The sequence below is a fragment of the Homarus americanus genome, unplaced genomic scaffold, assembly GCF_018991925.1.
Source record: "Homarus americanus isolate GMGI-L3 unplaced genomic scaffold, GMGI_Hamer_2.0 scaffold45562, whole genome shotgun sequence".
Classification (NCBI taxonomy): Eukaryota; Metazoa; Arthropoda; class Malacostraca; order Decapoda; family Nephropidae; genus Homarus; species Homarus americanus.
The window spans coordinates 3,468,639-3,493,033 of record NW_024744839.1 but is presented as its reverse complement, the minus strand read 5'-3'; the positions used below and the strand labels follow the sequence as shown (position 1 = coordinate 3,493,033).

The window sequence follows — 24,395 nt, the reverse complement described above, 5'->3', positions numbered from 1 at the left end:
TTGGTCAACAGTAATAAAATAAAAGCGTATGATACAAACACTATAAGGAATTATCCCGACCCAGAACCGGCAGGGCGCCAAGAGTAACAAGTTCGTTCCCATATTAATTTTCCTCGCCACTTGCATGCGGGAAAGTGATTTGTTTTAATGAAAAACAAAGTCTTTCTTAAAGAGGGTGATAACCAAACTCTCACAATAGAGTATTAGTGAAAATAAAACACATCATATTTACTGTGTAACAATACAGAATTCTCGCACACAAACATCAGTCAGGTTATATTTGAAAAATTTAATAACCTTAAGAAACACAACACCAAAGTAAGTAATAAACAAAACAATTGAGAGAATAACAAGAACCAAAATCAGAGGTTTTGTACTCAAAGCTACTGGCAAGAAAACCCAACAGAAGTTATTGCGTCACAGTGTTGGGGTGAACAGTAGTATCCGGAATCTCTAGAGAACACACACACACACACACACACACACACACACACACACACACACACACACACACACACACACACACACACACACACTGCCACAAACCTTGCATCTGATAGTGAGGGGGCACTTTTTTACAACTGTCTGCAAAACAAAGTAGCGACTTGACTAATATCAACGAAATGTTGCAGCTTTACTGATACGATATCTACAAAACTAACTTGCAACTTTACTAATATCTACAAAACTAAGATGTAACTTTACTAATATCAACACAGCAACGTTGCAACTTTACAAATATCTATAAATCGTTAAAACATACAGTCAATACACGAGGCTACGAGGAATAACGACCACAGAGCTACTGATGAGCACGACCTAGTAGCAAGATGCACTACACAATTCTGAACTTGCTACCGATTGTCATCATCTTAGTTAACAAACAGCATAAACACATAAAACAAGTCGCGCCAACAGTCGATTTCGCGTAGCACAAAATCTCCGGCATCTCATCTCCTCAGACTGGGTTTATCGCAGCTCAAGTCCCCATAAACAGTAGTGTGTAAACAGAGGAACAACCTAAATTTGGCAACATTTTGTTTTATCTTAGTCTAGTGCGGAGTAATGTACTATTCTTTGACTCACTCACTTATATTGCATTTTTAATTAATACAGTAACAGCGATTCTATTAGTAAATATGTACATGTCGAACGTTTGACTACCATATTATATACAAACATGATAGGTTCAGCATTCCACTTCATCTTACCATCAGCTCGTCTATCTCAAATTGGTGATGGTCTTATGTTGACAGAGAGTGAAGTAAATATCGACTGCTAAGAGTAGTACACTCATTTATGGTAATGAAGTAACACTATTTGTATTTACTGTGCTATATTTATCTGATCTGTATATTTTACAGCCATTTTTTTCTTATTGGAATTTTAGTATACAGTATATGATGACTTGGTTTAATCACTAACCTAGCCTATACAGTACACGGACTTGACATTACCATAAGCAGTACCGGTAGCACAATTCAGTATGGCAGAGTATTATTTTAAACGACGGATAAATTACACATGTCCTGATCTCACTACTCTGAATATATAAAGACTAATCAAAGCTTCCTCCGGCCCCGTCCTCAACCAGATTTCCTTCTGCTACTGAATAAAGCGTTTGAGCGCCCTCATGTTATTTGATTTACTGCAACCACAACAGCTGGTCTAAGAGAACGGACGATGTGAATTTACAAACACACACACACACACACACACACACACACACACACACACACACACACACACACACACGTATATCTTTCAACTCACATACAACTATTTAGCATTTTACAGAAGTTTCCACAATTCCCTTATGTACCTTCAGCTTGTGACAGATCTCAAAGTACCTGATAACAAGAGCTAGCTTCATCTCCACTCCAAGGTCATACGACTATAATAACGCCACTTCATTCACCACCAAGTTCCTCAGAGCACGTATAACTTCTTTGTATATAAGAGGCCTGAAATATCCGAGAGTAATCCTCTGTCTCTGTAATGATTTTAGGTCACTAGTAACTCCTTTCACAATATAAGACTAAAGATCCCAACAGGACAACATTGGCGCCTTGAGTCTGACGAGTGGCCTCCTGTAAACACTAGGATAGGAGTCATTCATTCTTACTCTATCTCTCGTAAAGCTACTAGTTTGATACAAGGCATACATTTCTTTTATTTCCTATATTATTACTCAAAACCAGCGAAGTTATATATCAATAACCAATTTCCTCCAATTACCTAATGTTCCAGTACGCTGATTTAAGACCAATTGAATGGGGAAACACGCGTTTTGCATTGCCTACGAGTTGTAACAATCGTTACACAAATACATTCTTAACAAAATTGCATTTTATACAAAAATGCCAAAAAACCTCACACACAAACAAAACAACCAAAACAAACACACACAAACACATAACCCACGCCGAGTGACCTCACAATCCTCCAGAAGCGCGGGTGGGATCACGGTGTGGGAACAAGACGCCCCTGAGACGTGAGGAGTTTACTTACGTCATGGGGCTCCCCGCCACACACAACACTCCTGCGTTTCCTACTGATTAAGATATCAAATGTGAAGAAGCACAGGAAGCACTTCACTGCTCCTGCCTCTTTGCGGATTTCACCATCACCTTCACCAGTGCAACCTTACCTAACTAGACACTTCCCTCATGTTGGTGGATATCAAAAGGCTACGGAAGTGTCTGTTTAGCCACCCCAGAACCTTATCCACTAACATCCCCTCTCGTCCCATTGTCACTCTCTTCTCCACTAATCAATTTTGTATCACACCCCAGTATTATCATCAATTCGTGCTTAACCTAACTCATTTCCATCACCCCTTTCTCATCTATGTTACACCATCAACCGTCCCTTTCTCCCTCACCTTCACAATAACCACCATCCCTTTCTTATCAAACCTATCACCAACATCACAAATTTCACATCCAACTTACCACCATCATCACTTATTTCACATCCACCTTACCATCATCACCCATCTCACCATCAAGGTCCCCTCTTTACCCATCACCACCACATATCAAAAGATAATTTCAAACAAAACTTGTCCAACTTCAAATCACAAGGAGACGATTAGGCACATAAATTGAAGTGGTCATTTACCAGAAAACTCCTTCGTTAACCTTTATAGTTATTCTTCCACGAATAAAATAGTTAACATATCTTCGTAATTATTTTTGGTCGTGGTAGTGGAAGTCAAACACTAACTAATTGGATTTCTTAGCTACCGCCTTTATTAATTTCACAAATGCTACCACATCCAGTTATTTCCTGTATTCCTCCAAGGCATAAATTGAAGATTAGCTTATTTAACTAGTGTAAGCAATATAATTAATCACCACATCTATTCACTAATTGTACAGGGTTCACTTACCCAAACAGACCTTGTGGGAGATAATAAAATTATATAACTCTTCCAGCTGAAAATTAAAACTAAAAAGTATACCGATAATGTATTATTACCACTATTTTTTTTATAAATTTTCCTATTGATGGACCGTTGTACTATTCCAGTACTAATAAAAACCTTAACAAATCCAACTTAAGTATAATATTTTCTCTTTACACCTAAAACTATGAGGACTTTAAAAAATGGCCTAGTTCAGCAGACTACGACTGACACATACCAAGAGGACAAAAAATCAACAGTTTGACAAGACTAAATAGAAGCAAACCTAAAAGGACACTACGTCTTAACGTGTTATATTAACCTACTTTTGATAACGACTTGACTATATCTGTCCATTCTTAACAGCCACTGCGGTCACTTTATTATTAATTCCACACAGACAGTCCATATGTGATCAGTTCAGCACTAAATACTTTGATACAAACCGAAGTTAATCAATGTCTTGCTATGAAATAAAAAAATATAATTTATATTTCACTTTCAGAGAAGGACAGGGTGAAAATTATATAAAAATTAATCACTTATACCATATATTCAATATACTGCAATAGTGATGGAAAGGGAAATTACGCAAAATATTCCTGTTCTTACTTTGTGTCGAGTTCTTAAATATAGGAGTTTATGCTTCCGTTTTCTATAACTCCACACAAGCAGAAGCAAAATTTATCTTAACTACACATCAAAATCCTTTAATACTGGCTTAACAAACCTCCAATATATTTTACATATATGTCATTATTCGTAAATCTATATGATCTTGAGTTCAACATACCTAAAATCACATGGGCTATACACATGGTTGTTAGTAGATTGTAAACAAACCCATTGGATGACAACACTCTTCCGGAACCTTCACGTGCCAGAATAACCTCAGTCAACAACCAAGCTCCTTACAATTTTGTTTCTAAATAATATACTTACTTACCTTGATTTGCAGTGACGTATATACAGCAATATGAATCAGATGTTCAACTGCATGGATACCGATTACTGTATAAATTCATCACACGGTTATGTATATTCACAGGAAAATACACATCACAGACGAGATAGTTTTGACGAGGACAACACTGCGCAGTAGGACGTGAGGGCACACGCCACATACACTCACGACTTTTTAATAAAACTACTGTTCATACTTACAAATGCAATTATATATCGACTTTACTTTAGATTTTATATATTATAATTTAAAATTTATATGTATGACAGAAGTTGTATATAAAAACGTTTAAAACACTAGTCCTGGCCCAGCTCACAATAGCTCAAGTGCTGTTTGCTTGTCGATGTTCTGGAACACTACAGTAGTACTAATATAAAAAAATAAAATAATCCATCTCACTAAGAGTATCGTATTAAAGATGCGATGCACTATTGACCTGTAGAAGATAAAATAACAAATATACTGAATTACGTACCGTACTATTTCAGATGATAATTCTGGGTCCCGAACTAATTAATGACTCACTTAAGTATTTTGTCCAAATTTGGGGTTAAAATAATTTAGTTATTAGTGCTTGATATCCTTTATGCAATATTTTCTCGAAAATATGACACTTCTGCTTTTATATAAAAGAATTGTCAATTTAAGACTTATTACCCGGAATCTATAATTTTCAATGCCTGTTTAAAAAGCACAGTACAATTAATTTTGTGCACACTAAATGTCCGTCATGTCTCAGAAATTTAATCTAGGACGTATATGGTAAATGTACCGCTGCAGATGTTCATAAATCATGTCAGGAGATTGGTTGACACAAATAGATTGAGTTATGCATGCTGTGTAGGATCCGTCATGACATTAACATAATGTACACTATCACACAGTGCACTCGATCAGCTAAGGTCTTTAGTAATTACACTAGTCCACCAACAAATAAAAATTATGAGATGGAACTGTTTTGTCATTAAGAATTCAAGTACTGTACCTTGTTGTAACCAAACAACTATTGTTCCTGTAATTGACTTTTCTTTGGTGATAGTCTTCATTTATATCTATGCCAGTACAGTAATCTGCATATTTATAATACTGTACTGTATTCATAATTTTAGGAATGGCAAAGAAACAATAGCATAATGATGTCAGGTGGCCATTTACAAATACTACTTCCCTGTATAAAATAAAGAACTGGGTTAGTTTTACTTCTACGATACAAACATCAATCATTTAGTTTTATTTATAGAGCTACCCATTTGATGTTCTATTGATCTTGAGAGCTTGTCTAACGGTGAGCAAGAAGTATTTTCCAAGCTAATGACAATTGATAATTCATAGCAGTGTACCAAGATGTGGGAGGTAGAAGGTCCAGATATAAGCTTCAAACCACTTGTCGTGATGTGGCAGCCAGGAAGGTGCAGAAGTGTAGCTGTAAATGGGCCAAGACCCTCAATGAGCCTATCAAAACAGGAACAGTGTGATGTAACACTTATCCCAAAATATAGCTCTCATCTTATGCAGAACCCTCAAAGGGAACTTTTAATTCAGATGCTTTAATGTCTCTATACTCAGGTTCCTAATGCTCAGGATTGGCTTTGGCATCCTCCTTGGAATACTTTTAAGGGGGTTGATATCCTTTCTGTAGTACGGTGACCAAAACTGAACTGCATAATCAAAGAGGTTTCACGAGCACAAGATATAGTTTTAGGATAACCTTGCTAGTCTTGTAGCCAACACTCTTTTGTATGAACCCAAGTGTACTTTCCTAGCCTTGTTTCGAACAAATACCCATTGTTGTCTTGATTAAAGATTCTTACATTAACCCTAAGTCTTTCTGTCTGATTTCTCTATATCAACAGTATTCATATGATATCCTTGTTTCTCTATTTACATCTCCTAGGTTAAGTACTTTACATTTTCAACATTAAATTTCATCTTAAGACTTTACTCATGTTCATAATTTCTTAACAATTATCAACAAATAGTATTTACATCCTTCAATATCATTACAAGATAGGGGTCAAAACACTCAAAGAACTGAAGTCTTCTAAAAATCCACTGTATGACTTGCAGATATTTCATACCGAGATAAGTAGAACATATTCACACTGATCATATTACCTTCAGGCAACTCAGTTATGATTTTGTTAGTTCTCCATGATGATACAACCTCTCTTAGGAGACTCACCAGGGATAGTTCTTTTTCTTTAGACTAAGAATTCATCATTTAGCCCTGGAGGTCAATAAAATTCATCCTATAAATTCTGGGAATTGAATACGTAAATGCCTATTTTAGGCCCTAATATACAAGAATCCGAACAGCCTAGTAAATACCCACAAGTAAGGCATATCATGAAGTCTTAACAGAATACTGTAAAACAGGCATGGGCAACCCCCAGCCCAAACCATGTCTTTGTGTGGCCCGTGGAGTGATGGAGAAATTCTATTTAATGTGCCGTGCGGTTCAGGTAGATGCAGCCAGTTTATGGCAAGTGAAGTAATATTTATTAAAAGAATAATCTTCAAATATAATTCATTACTGTTTCATAGCCTAAGAGTAAGCACCGTAACTACAAAAACTTAACAGTGAAACGAGTATAAATAGTCGACAATATAAACATTTTAACTTGTGTGAGTTTATGGGTCACATTTGGCATGGTCTGTTTGATGAATTAGCTGCTATGTGGCAGTGGGACACTTAGGAATGAACTAAGGTTGAGTAAGTACAAGTGGGGTCACGGGCGGTGGGTACACGGGTCAAAGGTAAAGGTCTCTTCCTTGTTGACACTGTCTCTCTCCATAGTGCCTCATCCTTCATGTACAATGTACTGTACAAAATGACTCCACCTTTTTAAAAATGTTTCTTGGTTGATCATGAAATAACAATCTTTGACATTTAACAGATGGCACATTGTGAAGCTGTTCTAGAAATTTTTTTTACACAGATTGTTTAAATAGTCTAAGAACATGTCCATGGCTTCTGTTATGTGAATGTACGAAAAGTGTGTCCGTAATGAAACTGGTGAAATGGATATGTATCAAAATCTAACACTTCAAAGACAAAATAAAATAGAGAAATCTGATATATACTGCATACATATGTACTGTACTGCACTAATTTCTATACTGTAATGGGGATAAGTAGATAACAGAATTTGAGTGTTGTTAAATGTTTGAATAGCAGACTAAGCAACACAGACTTTTCTCACCAGCTGCCTTGGCCTTATAAGCAGATATTGTACTACAGTATTCAAAGATCTAAATACTACTATACACTCCTTAAGTCATTATTAAATGCCATGGTGAATTAACTTAATATCCACTTTGAAAGGGGGACAATCAAACTAATTTCTTAATACAAAACTTAATTATATATTTTGACAGTTACCAAAAATGTGACTGTGGTGTAATGACTTTACATTCACATAAATGACTATGCTAACTCCTTTGGAACATGAAGCCTATTTCATATTGAACAGGAATGACATAAAATACTTACACATACAAAGAAATTATCAAAACTCTTGATTCAGCCAAACACAGTAATGTATTACTTTAGCTTCAAGTGTTTAATATATGAATGTAACATTTATTTCTTACTTTCAAGCATTTTCTCACCAAATGGATGAAGAAATTTACAGGTATGAATGATGCACTTAAAAATCATCAACAGCATAGAAAACTTAAAAATTGATTCTATACTGATATGATGAAAACTAGAATTTTCCTGTACTGTATTATTTTTCAAATATTTATTGTGTACAGCAACTAAAAATGAATGCTTCATTTTGACACCATCCAAAATCTGACATAAAAAAATCAACACACTTCACACATCGTTTGTCACATCCTTTGTACAAACTGTTCACTTTTAAACTCTCTCAACGGCGTGGTGGACCACCTCGGCCTCTGCCTCGTGGACCACCACGACCTCGTCCACGTCCGCCACGCCCACGACCCCGACCACCAAGACCTGTAATTACAAATATGACAGGTGTCAACTTGGTAACAAAACACCAGCTTAAGCTTCATTTACATATTCTGTACAGTATAACAATACAGTAGTCTTAATAAACCACAACCAATAATAATAAAGTAAACTAATACCTACATACTATGTACTACATCTAATTTGTATTGGTAATCATTATACTGTAGGTATGTATTGTGTACAGTAGTACTATATATAGTAAAGATGTTTATGTATACGGTATAGTAAACACTTACCACGTCCTCGATCTGACCGCCCCCTCCTTGCTCTGGGACCATCGTCAATCAGAAGATTTTCTAGTGGGAGAGACTCTGGTAAGATAAAATAACGAATGTTGTTGCCTCTTATGGTCAGAGTATCATAACTAACCGGATCGTGATTTTTGAGGGTCATTTTCACACTCTTTAAGTGAGTGTTCATTGCCACATCCACACCTGTGTGAAGAAAATTTTTATTTCAATTTCATATTAAGATTATATAGTATAAGATTATATAGTATAAGATTATATAGTACATGACATGCCATAACTTGTACTTTGCACTTGTCCATAAGTGACTAGTCATCAAGAAAATCCCTAAAAATGAACTTCACAGAGATATTATAAAGATTTGCACACACTATATGACTTGATTTGGTTATGTTCTAATGACATTTGATGGAAACAATTTACTTGCAAAAAAAATGTAATGTTAATAGAGCTCAACTCTAATACAGACAATTGCCTAAAATAAAAATAAATTAATAAATTAGAATTCAACTCTCTTAAAGATACGCTTGTATTCTAAATGTGATATAACCTGGTATAGGCAATCAAGAGACTATTGAATGAAAACAATTAGTGACATGAGAGAAGTATAATTCTCTGAAGCAGTTGACAATACTACCAACCTGAATAACAAACTTCACCAAGATCTTACGAACATATGTATAAAGTTTAAATACGATTTGACTTGTTTCAGACAATCAATTGACAATGTAAGATGGAGAAATGGACAAATAAATGTTGGTCTGCCAAGATAACACAATATCGCACACTCTTCATGTTGCAGGGTATAGAAATAAAAGAATCTCAATCCCTAATCACAAAATGCAAAACTCATAATACCCACCAGTAATTGTACCCTGCACCTGGGTGCCATTCTTCAGCTCAATGGTGACAGTCTCATGACTAAGCTTCATAAGAAACCTGTGTGAAGTAAAGAAAAATATATATATCACTGTATAACTGGTATATACAGTATACTGTGTACATATATACTGTACAATATACAAACAATACCTCATTAGTCGGAAATTGATCCCTGTTCACACGCAGAGGTCCAGGGTTCGATACCAGACTAGTGAGGTATTGTTTGTATATGGAAGTCCACGTGCTATATGAACAGATGAGATGTACTGTAAGATATACAGTACAGTACATGTGTGTGTGTGTGTGTGTTATGTAAACACACACAACTGCAATGACACACTTACATTCCCCCAACTGTGCTTAGATTTTATCTCAATAGAGTTTTGGAAAACTGTAACCTTGAATACCAGTCTTGTTGCTAGCACCATAAAAAACAACAGATTAAAAAAATCTACATTTTAGAATATATATATATATATATATATATATATATATATATATATATATATATATATATATATATATATATATATATATATATATATATATATATATATATATATATATATATATATATATATACAGTATATGGGTACGAACTGTCGAACTGTCTCGTAAATTGGGTACGAGTCATTTTGTAATTGGGTACGACTTGACATGTTCTGATGGGTACGATTTGCTTGAGTACAATTTGTCCAGCACTGGTAATTAGGTATAGTTAGGTATAGTTAGGTAGGTTTGGTTGGTTAGGTCAGGTTCTGTACATTATCTTTTCCATTTTAGTTATTAACTTCCCATTACGGACACTAACGATCTTTACCAAAATGAGTTTATAACCAACTCTTAATTCTTATTATAAACACTTTATGTATTATCCTCGGTACCATATATGTTTATATACCGTATTTATTTATTTAATTTTTTTTTACAGGGAATAGCCCACCCGGGCACAGGTCATCGACCCATAACGGGGCCTGGAGGGTGAAAAAATTAAAAATAGAAAAGAAAAAGACCATATTACTCTACACCACAGTAAATAAAATCTAATTGCAGCACTAGGTTCACAACTGGTAACATCTGGTTTAATATATAGGACTAACCCACCGGGGCTGCATAACGCCGATGCGGCCATATCATCTCACATCCAGAGAATGCCTCAAATTTCACCATATCATAGTAAGTTCTTTCTGTTTAATATACCGGGGAATTTAGGTAAGGTTAGGTCTGTTCTTCATAACCACAAATGCAAAGTAGCATTTATTTTAAAGATATCCGTTTTTTAGCATAGTTCCACAAACTACAACAGTGTCCACTATAATAGAACAATGAAAATCCGGCGTTTTTATAATTGTTTTCAATCAATTTCGCTCACGAGTTAGTCCTATATAATTACCTGATATAATTCTGATTAAGTTTGTTTTCATTTCCCGCACACTTCCTGCTGTCAACGCAGTGAGATTTTGTTTTATGCAATTTTTGCTGTACTCCTTAGAGCAGTGGTTCTCAACCTTGTTTGCCCCATGCACCCCTTTCACCATATGTCAGAATGTCATTCCCCCCTCCTTTCCAAGATTGTCTGCCTCAAAAAGTGCATTCCAAATAATATGCATATAATACTGAAAATCCTTTATTTTTTCCATATTAGTACATATACATTTACAATTTTACATGGATTATTTTTATAGTGGAGTTTTACAAATTAAATGCCAATTGAAAATGTTGATGGATTTATAAAACTTGAATAAAAGTAAAATAGTTTTTTTTATATTTATAATGAATTACTTAACAGACCAAACTGAAGCATAATGCAATAAACAAAAAGTTCAATAGAATACCAGGATAATGTAAATTTGTAATTAATTTTATTCAGATGAAGATTACAGTCAATGAGAAACCTGTGATTGTTTTTTCTTCGCCAATTCTGGGATACGCGGAGGAGTGCTTGAAAGGGCACAACGCAGGTCATTTTCTACCTCTAATCTAATACGTTGCTTCGTTTTAATTTGCAACAGAGTTGAAAAGCCTGACTCACAAAGATATGTCGACACAAACGGAAGCAATGCACGGATAGCTCTTTCTGCCACTTTTGGGTAGGAATCGCACATCAAGGGCCAAAATTCTGTGATTGATTTCTCATCGAACATATCTCTTGCTCCCGAATCAGTTTTCCCCCCCTGAAAACCTGAATTCCCCCCTGGTTGAGAACCCCTGCCTTAGATTATTATGTTAGGTTAGGTTAGCTTAAACTACATAAAAACAAATGGCCATCCTGGTGGAATTCGTCCAAGTGTAGTGTAATTCCTACTAACAGTGACATGAGTAATAATAAAGCACAATACAAATCACCATACCCTAGTACGTTTCCCTCAGCCAAAATGCCAGTTATTGATGGTAAAAACTCATCGTGTGTGTGTGTGTACAAGTCTTAATATAACTAATTTAGATGTGCTTTAGTGTAATTCTACCCAAACTTTAAAAAAATCCAATCAAAAGATAAACTTCCGATCGCCACTCTTGATACTGTAACACAACTCTACCTACATTATACTTCTAGGTCTAATAAAGCTATACCTATCTCGGGAACGTCCATAATTGCCTAAAAGATAACAATCATTCTCATAGTTATTAGCATTTAATCATGATAGCATTATGAACCTTCAAATGGTCGGAAAATATACCGGAAATATTTATTCTCCCAAACGTAACCTATACGGGATTTTATTAAAGATACATCATTTATATATCATCTACGTTCACCTTTGATACTTTTATTTTATTAATAAGACCTACTAACCTTACGAGTTTCATGATGTTTGTGGATATTAAACTCCTTTCAAAAAATTGTGGGCAGGCGCCGGGACGCTTAACGTTTACTTCATAACAAACAACTCGTCTGGGATTTATGGAATAATTGGAAAATATATATCGACTTACATAGAGACAAGAAAACAGTAAACTTTATTATTTTTAAATGTATATGAAAAATTTATAAAATAATTAAACATTAATAGGTTAATTTTTTTTTTACAGAGTTGAGCTTGGCACTAGGAATTTCCGAGTGCCAAGCTCATTTTTTTAATTAAATATAACACAGCAACTATAAACTTAAGTGCATGTATTCTAGATGGAAATATCAGCTTTATGTATATTCAGATTGTTCATCCACCTGCTGGTACTAATTGGACGGGACTAGTGGCGCTGTTAGCAAATACTGATGGTTTTGTACATATCTTAATCTGTCCAGTCTTTATTCAGTCATTTCTCGTGACCCTCAGCTATAACTCTTTGAAGGATAGTTCTAGAGAAAATATCCACACTGACCTGCAGATATTTAAATACTTAATTGAATATAAGAAACTACAAAATTTGAAATAGACGTAGACATAGGCTTACAAATCTAATGACTGATGACTATATCGGTTATCCTTGGTCAAATTACCTTACTATTCTCTATTATATTGTATACTGTACCTGTTGCTCTATCTAGGCTATAATAGTGGTGAAAAGGATGATAATGACGCCAGATCTTAAACTCTATAACGAGCCCATGATGCTAATAAAATAATAGAGCCTTATTTACAACTCAAACCTCTACCAGACAAACCACTGTACTATACACCTCCATATGTTATTAAAAGTAGTCTTTCACTAATATAGATTGTGATATTAATACAAATTTAAGAATATTACGAGATAAAAGGAGTCTGAGGTCTGAATACTCCTCTAAACCCGCTGTTGTTCCTTCAGTGTGTCTAGTAGAGAGAGAGAGAGGGAGAGTAGACGTGTTGGCTGGGTTATTTGTCATTATTATATCTCCCAGCCTTAAGATTGTTCAATATGTTATAGGCAACATTACGTGAATCACAATAAACATTAATGGTAAATTCTGTGTGAGTTTTAGGTAAGGTAAAGGATTTTGTTATATATACAGAGGTCTCAGTTAAACAGGCAAAATGGGGAAGAGACAACACCAGAAAGATAAAATGTAAGTATAATTGGTAATTGGTGATATGTTATTGTTAAGATGGGTATTATTTTCAGTTATAATGTCCTAGATGATTTTTTATCTTCAGTTATAATGTCCTAGATGATTTTTTTCCTAGAAACTTCAAAAGAAAAATTGTGCTCGACTTTCATGATGTTGCCTTGGATATTCTAAATGGTAATACTGTACAGTGATCTGGAATGAGCAAAAAAAACTTAAGGGTAAAGATTCAGTGGAGTACATAATCAGAAATAACTGACAAAAGTAGGTTTATCTTGTTGTTTTTGATGGGTTAATATTCGTCTGTCACCTATTCCTCATCTAGTGTTTCTGACTACCCAATATATATATATATATTTTAATTACAAATCTATATTTAAGAGTATCGTTTCTTGTGCGGTCATGGTTAGCTGCAGTTCGGTCGGCAAAGGTAGGTTAGGTTAGGTTACCTTCTTTTGATATGAGAAATTGTTTTTCTGGTGTGGTTAAGTCAAATATGACCATCATTTCTTGTGAAAATGACTGTTTTGGGGGTTTTGTCGATAATCTAGAGAAATGGCTCATTTTCACAAGAAATGATGGTCATATTTGACTTAAACACACCAGAAAAACAATTTCTCACATCAAAAGAAGGGAACGGGCTAAAAACGAATACAGTAATTACCTTTATTTTTTAAGCTGACGTATACAGTATTTATGTTGATATGACTATGATTTTCACAAAGTGGGCAGGACTTTCAAGATAAGGAAAAATTCTTTATCCTCTTAGCCGATTTGGTGGTTGGTCATGTCTCTGTTACACACTGTTTGAAAGTATTGGTCATGTACTGGTTCCAGAATGTTTCTGTACCTATGCCAGTTATACAGTGTTATAGGGTATTGTGTGAGCAGGTGCCAATCTTGTCATCATATTCCAGGTACCTGACCTCTACGGAGTGGTCAACACTGTATGGTGGGTACAAGGCCTCATCCCATGCAGGGGCAAAAGCAAACTTCCGAAGGCTACCCTTAACCCACTGTGCTGTCTCTCTATTGCCTTTTAGTCACCCATACATTGACCCCAAGGGAAATGTATTTGACCTTGAGGCCATTCTTCCATTTTTACGCAAGTTCAAAGTGAATCCAGTTACAGGGGAGGTAAGTAATTTTCCTCCTGAAACAGAGACTTGTCAGTTTTTATATGATCTTTGGAAGGATGTACTGAAGAAAATAAGTTGGGAGTCAGATAATGGTATGGAAATTTGGTTTAGATAGGTGATGTGAATGTATTAAATTAGCATTCACTGTACTGCACTTTACATTATCTCTGACTGAATCTTATTATATAAATCCTTTCATTTTCTCAGATTGTGTTCGAAAAAGCATTGTTCTGCATAATTTTATATAATTGAAAGTCAATCAATAAGCCTTTTATCTTATGAGATGTATTTAGAATAATCTTGACTTCAAATGCTATTTTATATTTTATTCACAGCCTTTAAGCGAAAAACAGTTGACAAAGGTAACCTTTCATCGTGCAGCCACTGGGGAGTACCACTGTCCTGTGCTGTACAAACCTCTCACCAACACTTCCCATGTTGTAGCTGTGAAAGCTACTGGGAATGTTTTCTCATATGAAGTATGTTAAAGTTAAATTTTAATACAGTACTGTATTAAATACAGGTGATGCTCTCCTACTGTAGATCACAACATCCTCCCTCCCCCCTATCTTACATATGCAACAAAATTTTAAATCCTTTAAATGTATGAATATTAAATGTTATTCGATAGAGTACTGTATATTCACTTAGACTGTCATCTGTATAACCTGAGTCATACGGGCTCCTATCTTTAAATAGTTTATGATTTGATTCATTCTCCCAGACTTGAATGAGTAAATAAATAATGCTTAAAGCAGAAGCACTGTCTGGCTCTACCAAGGGTTTGATTTAGCTGTTCAGATCTCACACACAGTAACTTCATGAATAATCCACCAAGAAATATCTACCTGTTGCAAAGTTTTCTCATCTCTTTTATGTGTGCAGGCTGTAGAACAACTGAACATTAAGGTTAATAACTGGAGAGAGCTGCTTACAGACAAGCCATTCACTAGAGAAGACCTTATCATCATTCAGAACCCACAAGACCTAAGCAAGTATAACATCAGCAAATTTCATCACATCAAAGATAACCTCAAGGTTGAAAATGAAGGTAAAAATTTTTCCTATTTAGTTAAAGGCAGAAATTTTCATCTATGTTTTCTAGTACTGTATATGTTTGAGAAGTAATACCTCCAGGTCAAAGACGTTCATATTAAGCTTGAAAATAGCTCTGAAGGTCTTCACACACACTCTCAGGAATAACTTTGGATTCAGTCCAAAAAGGGAGCCTCTGCATTGTCTAATTCCTTGACGGACTAAACCATCTTGGGATGCAGTGTCGGGCTAATTTATTTGTGATGTAATATATGATAATCACAAACTAGGTCTTTGTTTTATTTCTCTCTCAAGACTTTACCTATTGATATCAAGATTACAGTAGGCCTATATTCTATTATAACCAGAATACAGATCATTTGGGAGCTTGCTTTTTTCATTATTTTAACTACAGTATTGGTAATTCCATTTTAATCTAGAAGGATTTATTTTCCTCCTGGTTAAACCATATTAGATCCTTTAGATCCTTAACCTGTTTTTTGCCAGAAGTGTGCAGAGATTCAGTGTTCTGCAATTATCTTTAGTTTTATAATCTTTATGTTCTAGATATTGATAGCTTTTTGTTTTCTGGAAGTTTCAAGATCACACCAATGAACTGTATGGCACAATAAATCAAGTTAATCCCCTAGGAGTGCATGTACAGTACAGTACAGTATGATTAAGTTGGCTTTTGATTAAAATCTGGTTTCTTTCTAACAGAAACAGTTCAAGCGCGCTCAGATGCATCGATGCGTTTGAAAAATGTATCACAAGACACAAAGCAAATTTTGGATGAATTCAAACGCACATATAAAGAAGCAGATAATAAAGAAGAGGCTGAAGAAAGAGTTGCAGATAAGTTTAATGCAGTAAGGAGTAGTGATACAGTATTTTGTTCATCTCAATGAATATGATAGGACCTTGATGTATAAGGGGAACACCAAAGCATAATATGTCATGAATAACATCATATGAGAGGAGATCTGTGTTTGTTCATGAACCTGGCTACCCTGCATCATTAGTACATATCTGGAAGAAGTGGGGGTGAGATGGGCATGGCTATTGTAAGTTGAGAATTTTATTGTAAAATGATTTGTAGAAACACTTACAGCAACTGGAACATTCACAGTGTGTATGAGAGATTAAAAGAACACCATTAAGAGAATTTGAAGGGAATATACTATTAATGTACAGTAAACTTTCTTAGGGAAATTAGTGTTTTGCCTGAAGATAAGATGATGAATGTTAAAGGGTTTAGAAAGGATGTCAGCAGGAAATGTGAGTTTTTGAAAATACATGAGTTGAGAATGACAAAATGAAAAACAAAAACAAATGTGAGATGGAAGGCCATACTAAGCTATTAGATTGGTCCATTGGCTATTTTAGTGTGAATTATTACAAACTTTGTGCATCATTAAAGCTACTTTGTGTGTACAGTATTATTAGAATCTGATGATATAAAAAAGAAAATCAGAACTTTAGGATTTTTTTTCATTTAACAAAGTAACAGGATAAAATGACCAACAATAGAAGTTACTTGATAAAGACACTTACCTGACCTGACACACTGGGTTGGCAGAGGAACACTGCCAACACAGTGAACCCTATTTAGCGGAGTGGCACAGACTGTAGCAGAATGGTGTACAAGAAGAAATGCTTTTCAATTAGATTATGTTGTGCATAGTGAGAAGTGATCATCTGTGTATAGATTTTGTATACTGCATGTGAAAATACATGGGGTGGGAGTGTGTATAATGTATTGAGAACTGATGTATATCCATGGTTCCACTTCTTTTAAGTTTTCCATAATTTAGGGGGAATTGTCTTTCTATCTTATTAACCTTGTTGCCTTTTTATTTATATATTTTAAACCTACTGACCTGGACTGGGTCAAGCAGTACTGTAGTAATGTTTTTATTATGGAAAATTCTTTAATAATCTGTATACTGAATATATATATATTCTTTTATCAGTTACACTTTATATTGCAAATTTTTAATGCTCAGTGTGTCCTCTGTGTAGTGAACCATTTAAATGTGCCTTTCATAAACTTTGGACCTCACTAACTGCAGTGAACTCTTCACTATTGCAGGCCCACTACTCAACTGGGAAGGTATCTGCCAGCTTTACCTCAACCTCTGTTGACGTGGAGACCAAGCATGAAGCTGCAGTGCTGGAAGATGATGTTGTAAGGTACCAACGAGTTAAGAAAAAAGGTAGCTTGAATATAAAGTGTCTTGGAGTCACTTTTATGTAATGTGTACATTGTTTCTAGACTTTATACTGGTGGAAAGATGTAATGCAATGCAAAAATAAGAATAACAGTACACAGGATCTTAGAAAGTACAGTAGTCTGTCAACTGGCTGCAAAATCTACTGGATATGATATGATTGGTGTTTTTGTACCAGGATGAGATTCAAAATGCCAGCTCATTGGCTGAATATTAAAGACTTTACATAGGCACCAAATTAGGCCCCTGAAGATGTGTATTTTAATGGTGTGATTTTCTAAAGGTTAAATATCAAGGTTTCTTTGTCAGTATTTCTTCTTTACACCATTTAGGAAATTTAAAGCATTTCCCTTCTATAAAATCTGAAGACAAGGTTACAGTGGGGTCATATTTTTGGAGTCACTGTTTATAATGTATGTACAGTACTTGTTTATGCCTAATATGTATTACTGTATATTTTAAAGACTACAGTACCTGCTAAGACCCTTTTTTCAATTATTACAGGATATGTATCACTGAAAACTAACCTTGGCACTCTGAACTTGGAAGTAAACTGTGACTCAGTGCCCAGAGCCTCAGAAAACTTTTTAAGACTCTGTGACAAGGCATACTACAACGGCACTAAGTTTCATCGTTCAATTCGTCATTTTATGGTGAGGAAGCAGGCATGACTTACTGACCTGAAATTTAAAAATCATTTATACAGGAAGCTACTACAGTATAGTAAAGTATAGTAAAATAGAATAATTTCCTTTCATTTAATTTTCCACATAATACATGAGAACAAATAAAAATTGGACAATCTGGTAACTGGCCCAGTGACTGTGTGTGATGGTGTGAGTGATATGTCTTCATGTGAGTATATGGGAGTAAGTTCTTTGGTGATGTAAGAGAAGGATGACACATTGAAAGCTTATTTGCAGACTTAATAATATTGAGAGTAACAGAATAACAAAATAGGTTAGTGTACAGGTATTTTCTGAAATTAATAATTCAATAAACTGACACAAGTACTATGGTTTATTACATGCTTTCCTTGGACAAATGTTTATGATAGTAGCCACTTTAAGTAATTATCTATTTCATAGAAGCCTCTTGGTCCCAAACTTTTCAGCTGACAGATGCAGAACTTTACTATACACCCAAGTATTTAAAATTTAGTTAAAAAAATTCAACTCTACACACTATAAATTACTGTATCGCCTAACAATTATCTCTGCTATTGGTATCATAAACCTTTCTATATGTTAAGCACTAATGAGTTGTTTTTCCATCTAAATAGAGCTGAACATTTGAGAAATAAAACTCTTGCTGTTATTATCATGAACATATTTATACCAAGTTTGGGGCCCATTAGGACTTTGGGTTCAAAATTTAATTATAGGTGTTGTACAATTCTATCAGCCACATTATTTTTGCTTCATTATTGAAAACTCATTACATTATAATGGAGATGAGAAATTTTAAACTCACATCTTAACCCTCTTGCACATCATGATATCTCATTGGGTAGCACTATTTGCATTGGTGTTGTGTTTGGAGGTGATTTAGAAGGAAAGGTCTCCAATGTTGCTTCTTCTCCTTGGTCATAAAATGGGATCTCATATTTTTTAATCCTTTGTTTTTATGCCATTTTGTTTATTGTAGATACAAGGTGGAGATCCAGAAGGCACTGGAAAGGGTGGAGAAAGTATATGGGGAGGCACATTCAAGGATGAATTTCGCCCTAACTTGTCTCATAAAGGTCGAGGCGTGCTCTCCATGGCCAACTCTGGACCTAATACCAACAAGAGTCAGTTGTGAGTTATACTTGTGAGAGATTTGTACTTTCACATATTTCCCCTTTTCTTTCTCCCTTTACTTTTCCTTTTTATATATATTTTTTTCTTTCCTGTTTCGTTTTTAATTTTTTTTTTGTATTTCTTTATTGTTTTTTCCCTGATCTTTTCTTCATTTTTTGTTTCAGTTCTACGAGATGGAGTTACAAGTGAACCTAAAGGGATTGGTTTTCTTAGTAATACTGTAACCCCTGATAATATGTGGTCTCTAAAGCTGGGAATATGTATGAACACCATGAATGAATATATAGGACTTTCTTCTCACACGGCATGGCAGCCAGTATGACCAGGAGCAGAACCTGAGTTGGAATACACTAATAGATTGCAAAAGTTGGCAGGACACAAGGGGATGGGGAGGTATTCTGTTGCTGATTGAACCTTGAGGGAGGAGTTTGCTGGGTGGTCATGTGGTAAAGTGTGAGGTCAGGTGAGGCAAAATCTGGTAACTGTGCATGGGAGGATTATTAAGCTGCTAAATGAAATGTCCCTTGGAGAGACTTTAGTTGGGATGGTGGTGGTGTAAGGTGGACTAAAGTCAGGTAGCAGGGTCACTTTACTAAGAGGAGCACAGCACTTACTACATTTCTGTTGACAAGGCTTGCGTTCTCTAAAAAAAAAAAAAAAAAATTCTAGATTTGTTTACAAATATAAATTCCATTTATATTTTGGAATCTGTGTAGGCCGAGACCACAGTATCTGTTCAATACTGAGGTATATAGCATATTGTATGGTAAATGTAACGGTACCTATCCTATTGCAGTTTCATCACATATCGTTCGTGTGCCCATCTTGATGGCAAGCACACAATATTTGGCCGTGTAGTTGGAGGTTTGGCAACATTGTCTGCCATGGAGGCCATTGAAACTGATAATAAAGATTCTCCAATTGAAGATATTATTTTGGAGGAAACATCTATTTTTGTGGACCCATTCAAGGAAGCTGATGAGGAGGTGGGTAATAGATTGATTTCTTTTCACTATTACTCATGTAAAAAATGACCTGGAGAGAGATTGCAACAAACATTAGACTTGGGAACCTGGCAAGAGAGATTGCAAGAGACTATGCAGAGTGGCCATCAGGTAACCATGGCTAACCCACACAAGTGTGAGAAAAGGCCGTAAAATAATAGTGATGATGATGATGTTTTTATCACTTACCCTAATAACATTGAAAGTCATTGGGTATTAAGTGCTTTGAGTGAGTTTATTTTATTCCTGGTGCTTGAATTTTGAGAGTAAAATTTTTGGGTTTTTGTAGACTGAAACTTGGACCAAGGTTTATGCTTGCACAAGGTCATGCCTAATGTTTACATACTCCTTTGACACTGCACCAGAGTAAGATAGACGGCTGGACTTTTAAAGTGGGTAGCAGGTTCGACAGCATTTATGAAATACTTGAGTATTCACAGTTTTGTTTTAATTGCATTTTGTTATTATTAGTTGTTACAGTAGTTAAACCTTGTTGTTCCTTTATATCTCTTGCAAAAAACTACAAGAGTTTTTACGGAATCAATAGTTAATATGATTTTGTATAACAGATATATTATATGTTATACATAATATCTCATTACAGCTTGCAAAAGAGCGAAAAATTGACTTTGAGAAGCGAAAAGCTGAAGAAGATGAGTTGAAGAATCGAAAACGTCCAAAGATTAAAGATGATCAGCTCAAAGTGTTCCGTTCTGGAGTGGGCAAATTTTTAGACTTGTCTGTGGCATCAGTGTCGTGAGTGTCTTTTTTTTACTACAGTACTACTGTACTACGAATATGCTTACTTATTTCACAAACTTACTTCGTTATTCTCAAACACTAAAAATTTTATTAAATCTACAAATAAGCTGTCAGTGTGTCATCATCTCCTACAATAATTACAGTACAGTATATAACTCCTGTAACTAACTGTGGACAAGTAGATTCATCTCCACCAGCAGTCACTTAGCCAGTTACCTGATCATTCAATTTCTCCTCATTTACTTTCATTTAATATGTGACAAATTAAATAAAAGAAAATTGTTTTGTATTCTTAAATCTCGTATGCTAATTTTGAACAATAAAGTGGTAGTATTATAAAAGAAAGTGTAGAATTTGGAAGTGAAGCAAAGTTATGAATGTGTTAATATTGTTGGCATTTTCCCTGAACTCTGAGTAAATATTGTCTTCCATCACCCCCCATCTTTTTTTATTATTTTACAATGTTTTTATTGACTCACTGTAGATACTTACATATCACAATTCGAAGACGCCCTCAATTTCCTCATCATGCAGAAATCAGTCCCTTGAGCTAGCAGAATCTCCCCTAGTTCCATAACCAGTGTGTGTCATTTGGTATCATATCTGCAGGAAAGAAGAGGCTAATGTAGCAACACATCAGCAGAAGAAAAAGAAGGAATCAACATATGGCTTCAATGACTTCAGCATTTTCTAATAATTTCAGTTAATATTACTACCTAATACTGTGTACTGTATTGTTTAAGGACTAAGGAAACTGGTAACTTCCCTAGGGGCTTTATACTTGTAAAATAAATACTTGTACATTTAACAGAAGTTTATTTTTTAAATGATTCTACCAGTACAGTAAACCCTCGCTACTCTGATTTTATTTATATATTAAAAAAAAAAGGGTAATCTGGACCTAATCAGGCCCATTATTGATCTTTTAGGAAAAATTAGCCCCATCAATTTTGTCACTTAATTTAGATGCCACATAGTCCATATGGATTCTCTACTAGAAAGTGCAAGAATATAATGGAACAGAATATGAGTAGAGAAGCTGGAGTTACCATGTTTACATTACTGCATCATGTCCTAGAAAACACTCCCCAAATACTCTATACAATTGTGATACAGTATTCTTGATAAACTTGCCCTTCAATTAATCGAGATAATCAAGGGTTTACTGTAATTATGTTTGTATGCCAACAAAAAGCAAAGTGTAGAACTGTATTGTGGTGCCTTTGTTAGGATTTAGGTTTTTGAGATGTAATTCACCTTTTCTTGTGCTAATGAAAATGATATTGGCTAGATCCCACGCCCCCCAGTAATATGAGGGTCCATATTCATTTTAAGATCACTGGGTCAGTGGTTAAGACCTTTTACTTCTTTAACTTTTATTTTTGTCTTTAAATCATAACTCAAGTTATCCAGGCACCAATAAAATAATGTATATTTTTTACGGGTATTTTGCTCCTAAGGAAAAGAAAGATCCCTATCACTGTTGGTGTTTAAAGTTTCTGTCAATAATCAAAATCTAATTTTGGTTTCTGTGACATATGGTAAGCCATGAACTAATGAACACATTGCACAGATACCTTACCCCTGGGGAAAGGAAGGTATATACAGTATTGATATTAGTTATTGGTTCAAATGTTAAGATTTATGCTACAACTACAATTTTAGTTTCCAGATATTAATACATGTATAGGTGTCTATGCTTTGATGAATACATTTTTTTTTGTAGTAACCTTGTTCGTAGGGGAAGAAACTTCCCTGTAAATTTTGGGGTCACTGGGTCAAAAGCTAAGGTCATCATTGCTGAAAATAATATTTTGTAACTTGAGTTTTCACACAATGAAAAATTTAACCCTTTAAGGACAGTGCTCACCACTAACAATCATAACCGTTAACAGGTGAATATCAAAATTAAACAAAAAATACTGTTTTAATCTGACCATGTCATAAAAAAATAAATTCCTGGGAGGAAGAAAGATTATGTAACATACATTATAGGTTGGATATTAAGGGCTGAAGTTGGACTTCAAAAATAATAATAGTTCTTAAGGCAATTCGGGGGCTCATTTTATAAAAGTAAAATAAAAAAGGCTTACTTGAACAGATGGAGATGGTGATGAAGTGCACTAGTGGTACAGCATGATGAGGGATGTTTATCCCTGGTCCTCTTCCTCAACAATAAAGAATAAAGGAAAAACTTTACGAGTGCGCACGCGTGGGAGAGGTTGACGGAACCAGAGCGAGGGGGAGGGGGGAAGCTTCGGTGACATCTTGGTGAGATGTGGCATGAGGCTCATGAACTAGCTAGTGAGATTATTATTAGTCATAATTTATTTAGGCAATAAGCTCAACCAGCTACGCCATCAAAAGGGATAATTTATTAAATACTATGTGTTAAAATAATAAAACAATATATGAAGTTGTATGATAAATAAGAGGGGCGCTGGGTGGGTATATTCGATTCTCACGCTATAGACAATGAATTGACTGGAGATGCTGGGTGGGTAAACTCTTTATCACATAAGACGCTGAAGCTAGCAAGAGATGCTAGGTGGGTTGGCTCGTGCAAGACCAAGTCCCACGCATAAGGGCGGATCACCCACATACTATATAAGCAGGCTCACATACTCTGGACTCGTACTTTGAGACCCTACTGTAAGGTCTTTGTCACAGGAGGGATAGAATTTGTTGGTTACAAGAGAGTTGGGGAGAATTCTACTGGTATCATCCTGCTCTGAATGCAGGTAATAGAAATAGCATACATTAAGAGATAAATGTTGGTTTATATTTCCTGAAATTGGGAAAGCATAACTTTAGTTATATCATGTGTCTGTCTGCCCATCTGTCTCTTTATTTTGTCTGCAACTTCTAACCCATGGAAATTTCAAATGAAAATGTAAACAGTATATGCATTGCAGTAAGTTGGATAATATTTTTAATGTCATAATGTGT

The 24,395-nt window shown here is 35.1% G+C and overlaps 2 protein-coding genes across 2 annotated transcripts; one reads left to right on the top strand and one right to left on the bottom strand.

The window, feature by feature from the left end:
* Window positions 1–7,719: 7,719 nt before the first annotated feature.
* LOC121878158 (probable small nuclear ribonucleoprotein Sm D1) lies at window positions 7,720–12,393 on the bottom strand. The gene is made up of 4 exons (XM_042384186.1): window positions 12,283–12,393; window positions 9,469–9,545; window positions 8,595–8,792; window positions 7,720–8,340 (listed from the first exon to the last, which is right to left on the bottom strand). The coding sequence occupies exons 1-4, from the start codon at window positions 12,294–12,296 to the stop codon at window positions 8,249–8,251; spliced, it is 381 nt and encodes a 126-aa protein (XP_042240120.1). The 5' UTR covers window positions 12,297–12,393; the 3' UTR covers window positions 7,720–8,248.
* Window positions 12,394–13,221: 828 nt separating this feature from the next.
* LOC121878042 (RING-type E3 ubiquitin-protein ligase PPIL2-like) lies at window positions 13,222–22,883 on the top strand. Its single transcript, XM_042384004.1, has 11 exons — window positions 13,222–13,473; window positions 14,391–14,610; window positions 14,948–15,091; window positions 15,498–15,663; window positions 16,368–16,516; window positions 17,740–17,863; window positions 18,383–18,531; window positions 19,526–19,677; window positions 20,477–20,666; window positions 21,289–21,440; window positions 22,056–22,883. Exons 1-11 carry the CDS (start codon window positions 13,442–13,444, stop codon window positions 22,138–22,140), a joined length of 1,563 nt encoding a protein of 520 aa, XP_042239938.1. The 5' UTR covers window positions 13,222–13,441; the 3' UTR covers window positions 22,141–22,883.
* The last annotated feature ends 1,512 nt before the right edge of the window (window positions 22,884–24,395 follow it).

Coding starts and splice junctions, on each gene's coding strand:
- LOC121878158 (XM_042384186.1), bottom strand. Junction 8,793..9,468: donor GGTGCAGGGTACAATTACTG/GTGGGTATTATG, acceptor TTCTTCACACAG/GTGTGGATGTGGCAATGAAC. Junction 8,341..8,594: donor GCGGTCAGATCGAGGACGTG/GTAAGTGTTTAC, acceptor TTGTAATTACAG/GTCTTGGTGGTCGGGGTCGT.
- LOC121878042 (XM_042384004.1), top strand. CDS start 13,442: ATGGGGAAGAGACAACACCAGAAAGATAAAAT. Junction 15,664..16,367: donor CCTCAAGGTTGAAAATGAAG/GTAAAAATTTTT, acceptor TCTTTCTAACAG/AAACAGTTCAAGCGCGCTCA. Junction 17,864..18,382: donor CCAACGAGTTAAGAAAAAAG/GTAGCTTGAATA, acceptor CAATTATTACAG/GATATGTATCACTGAAAACT.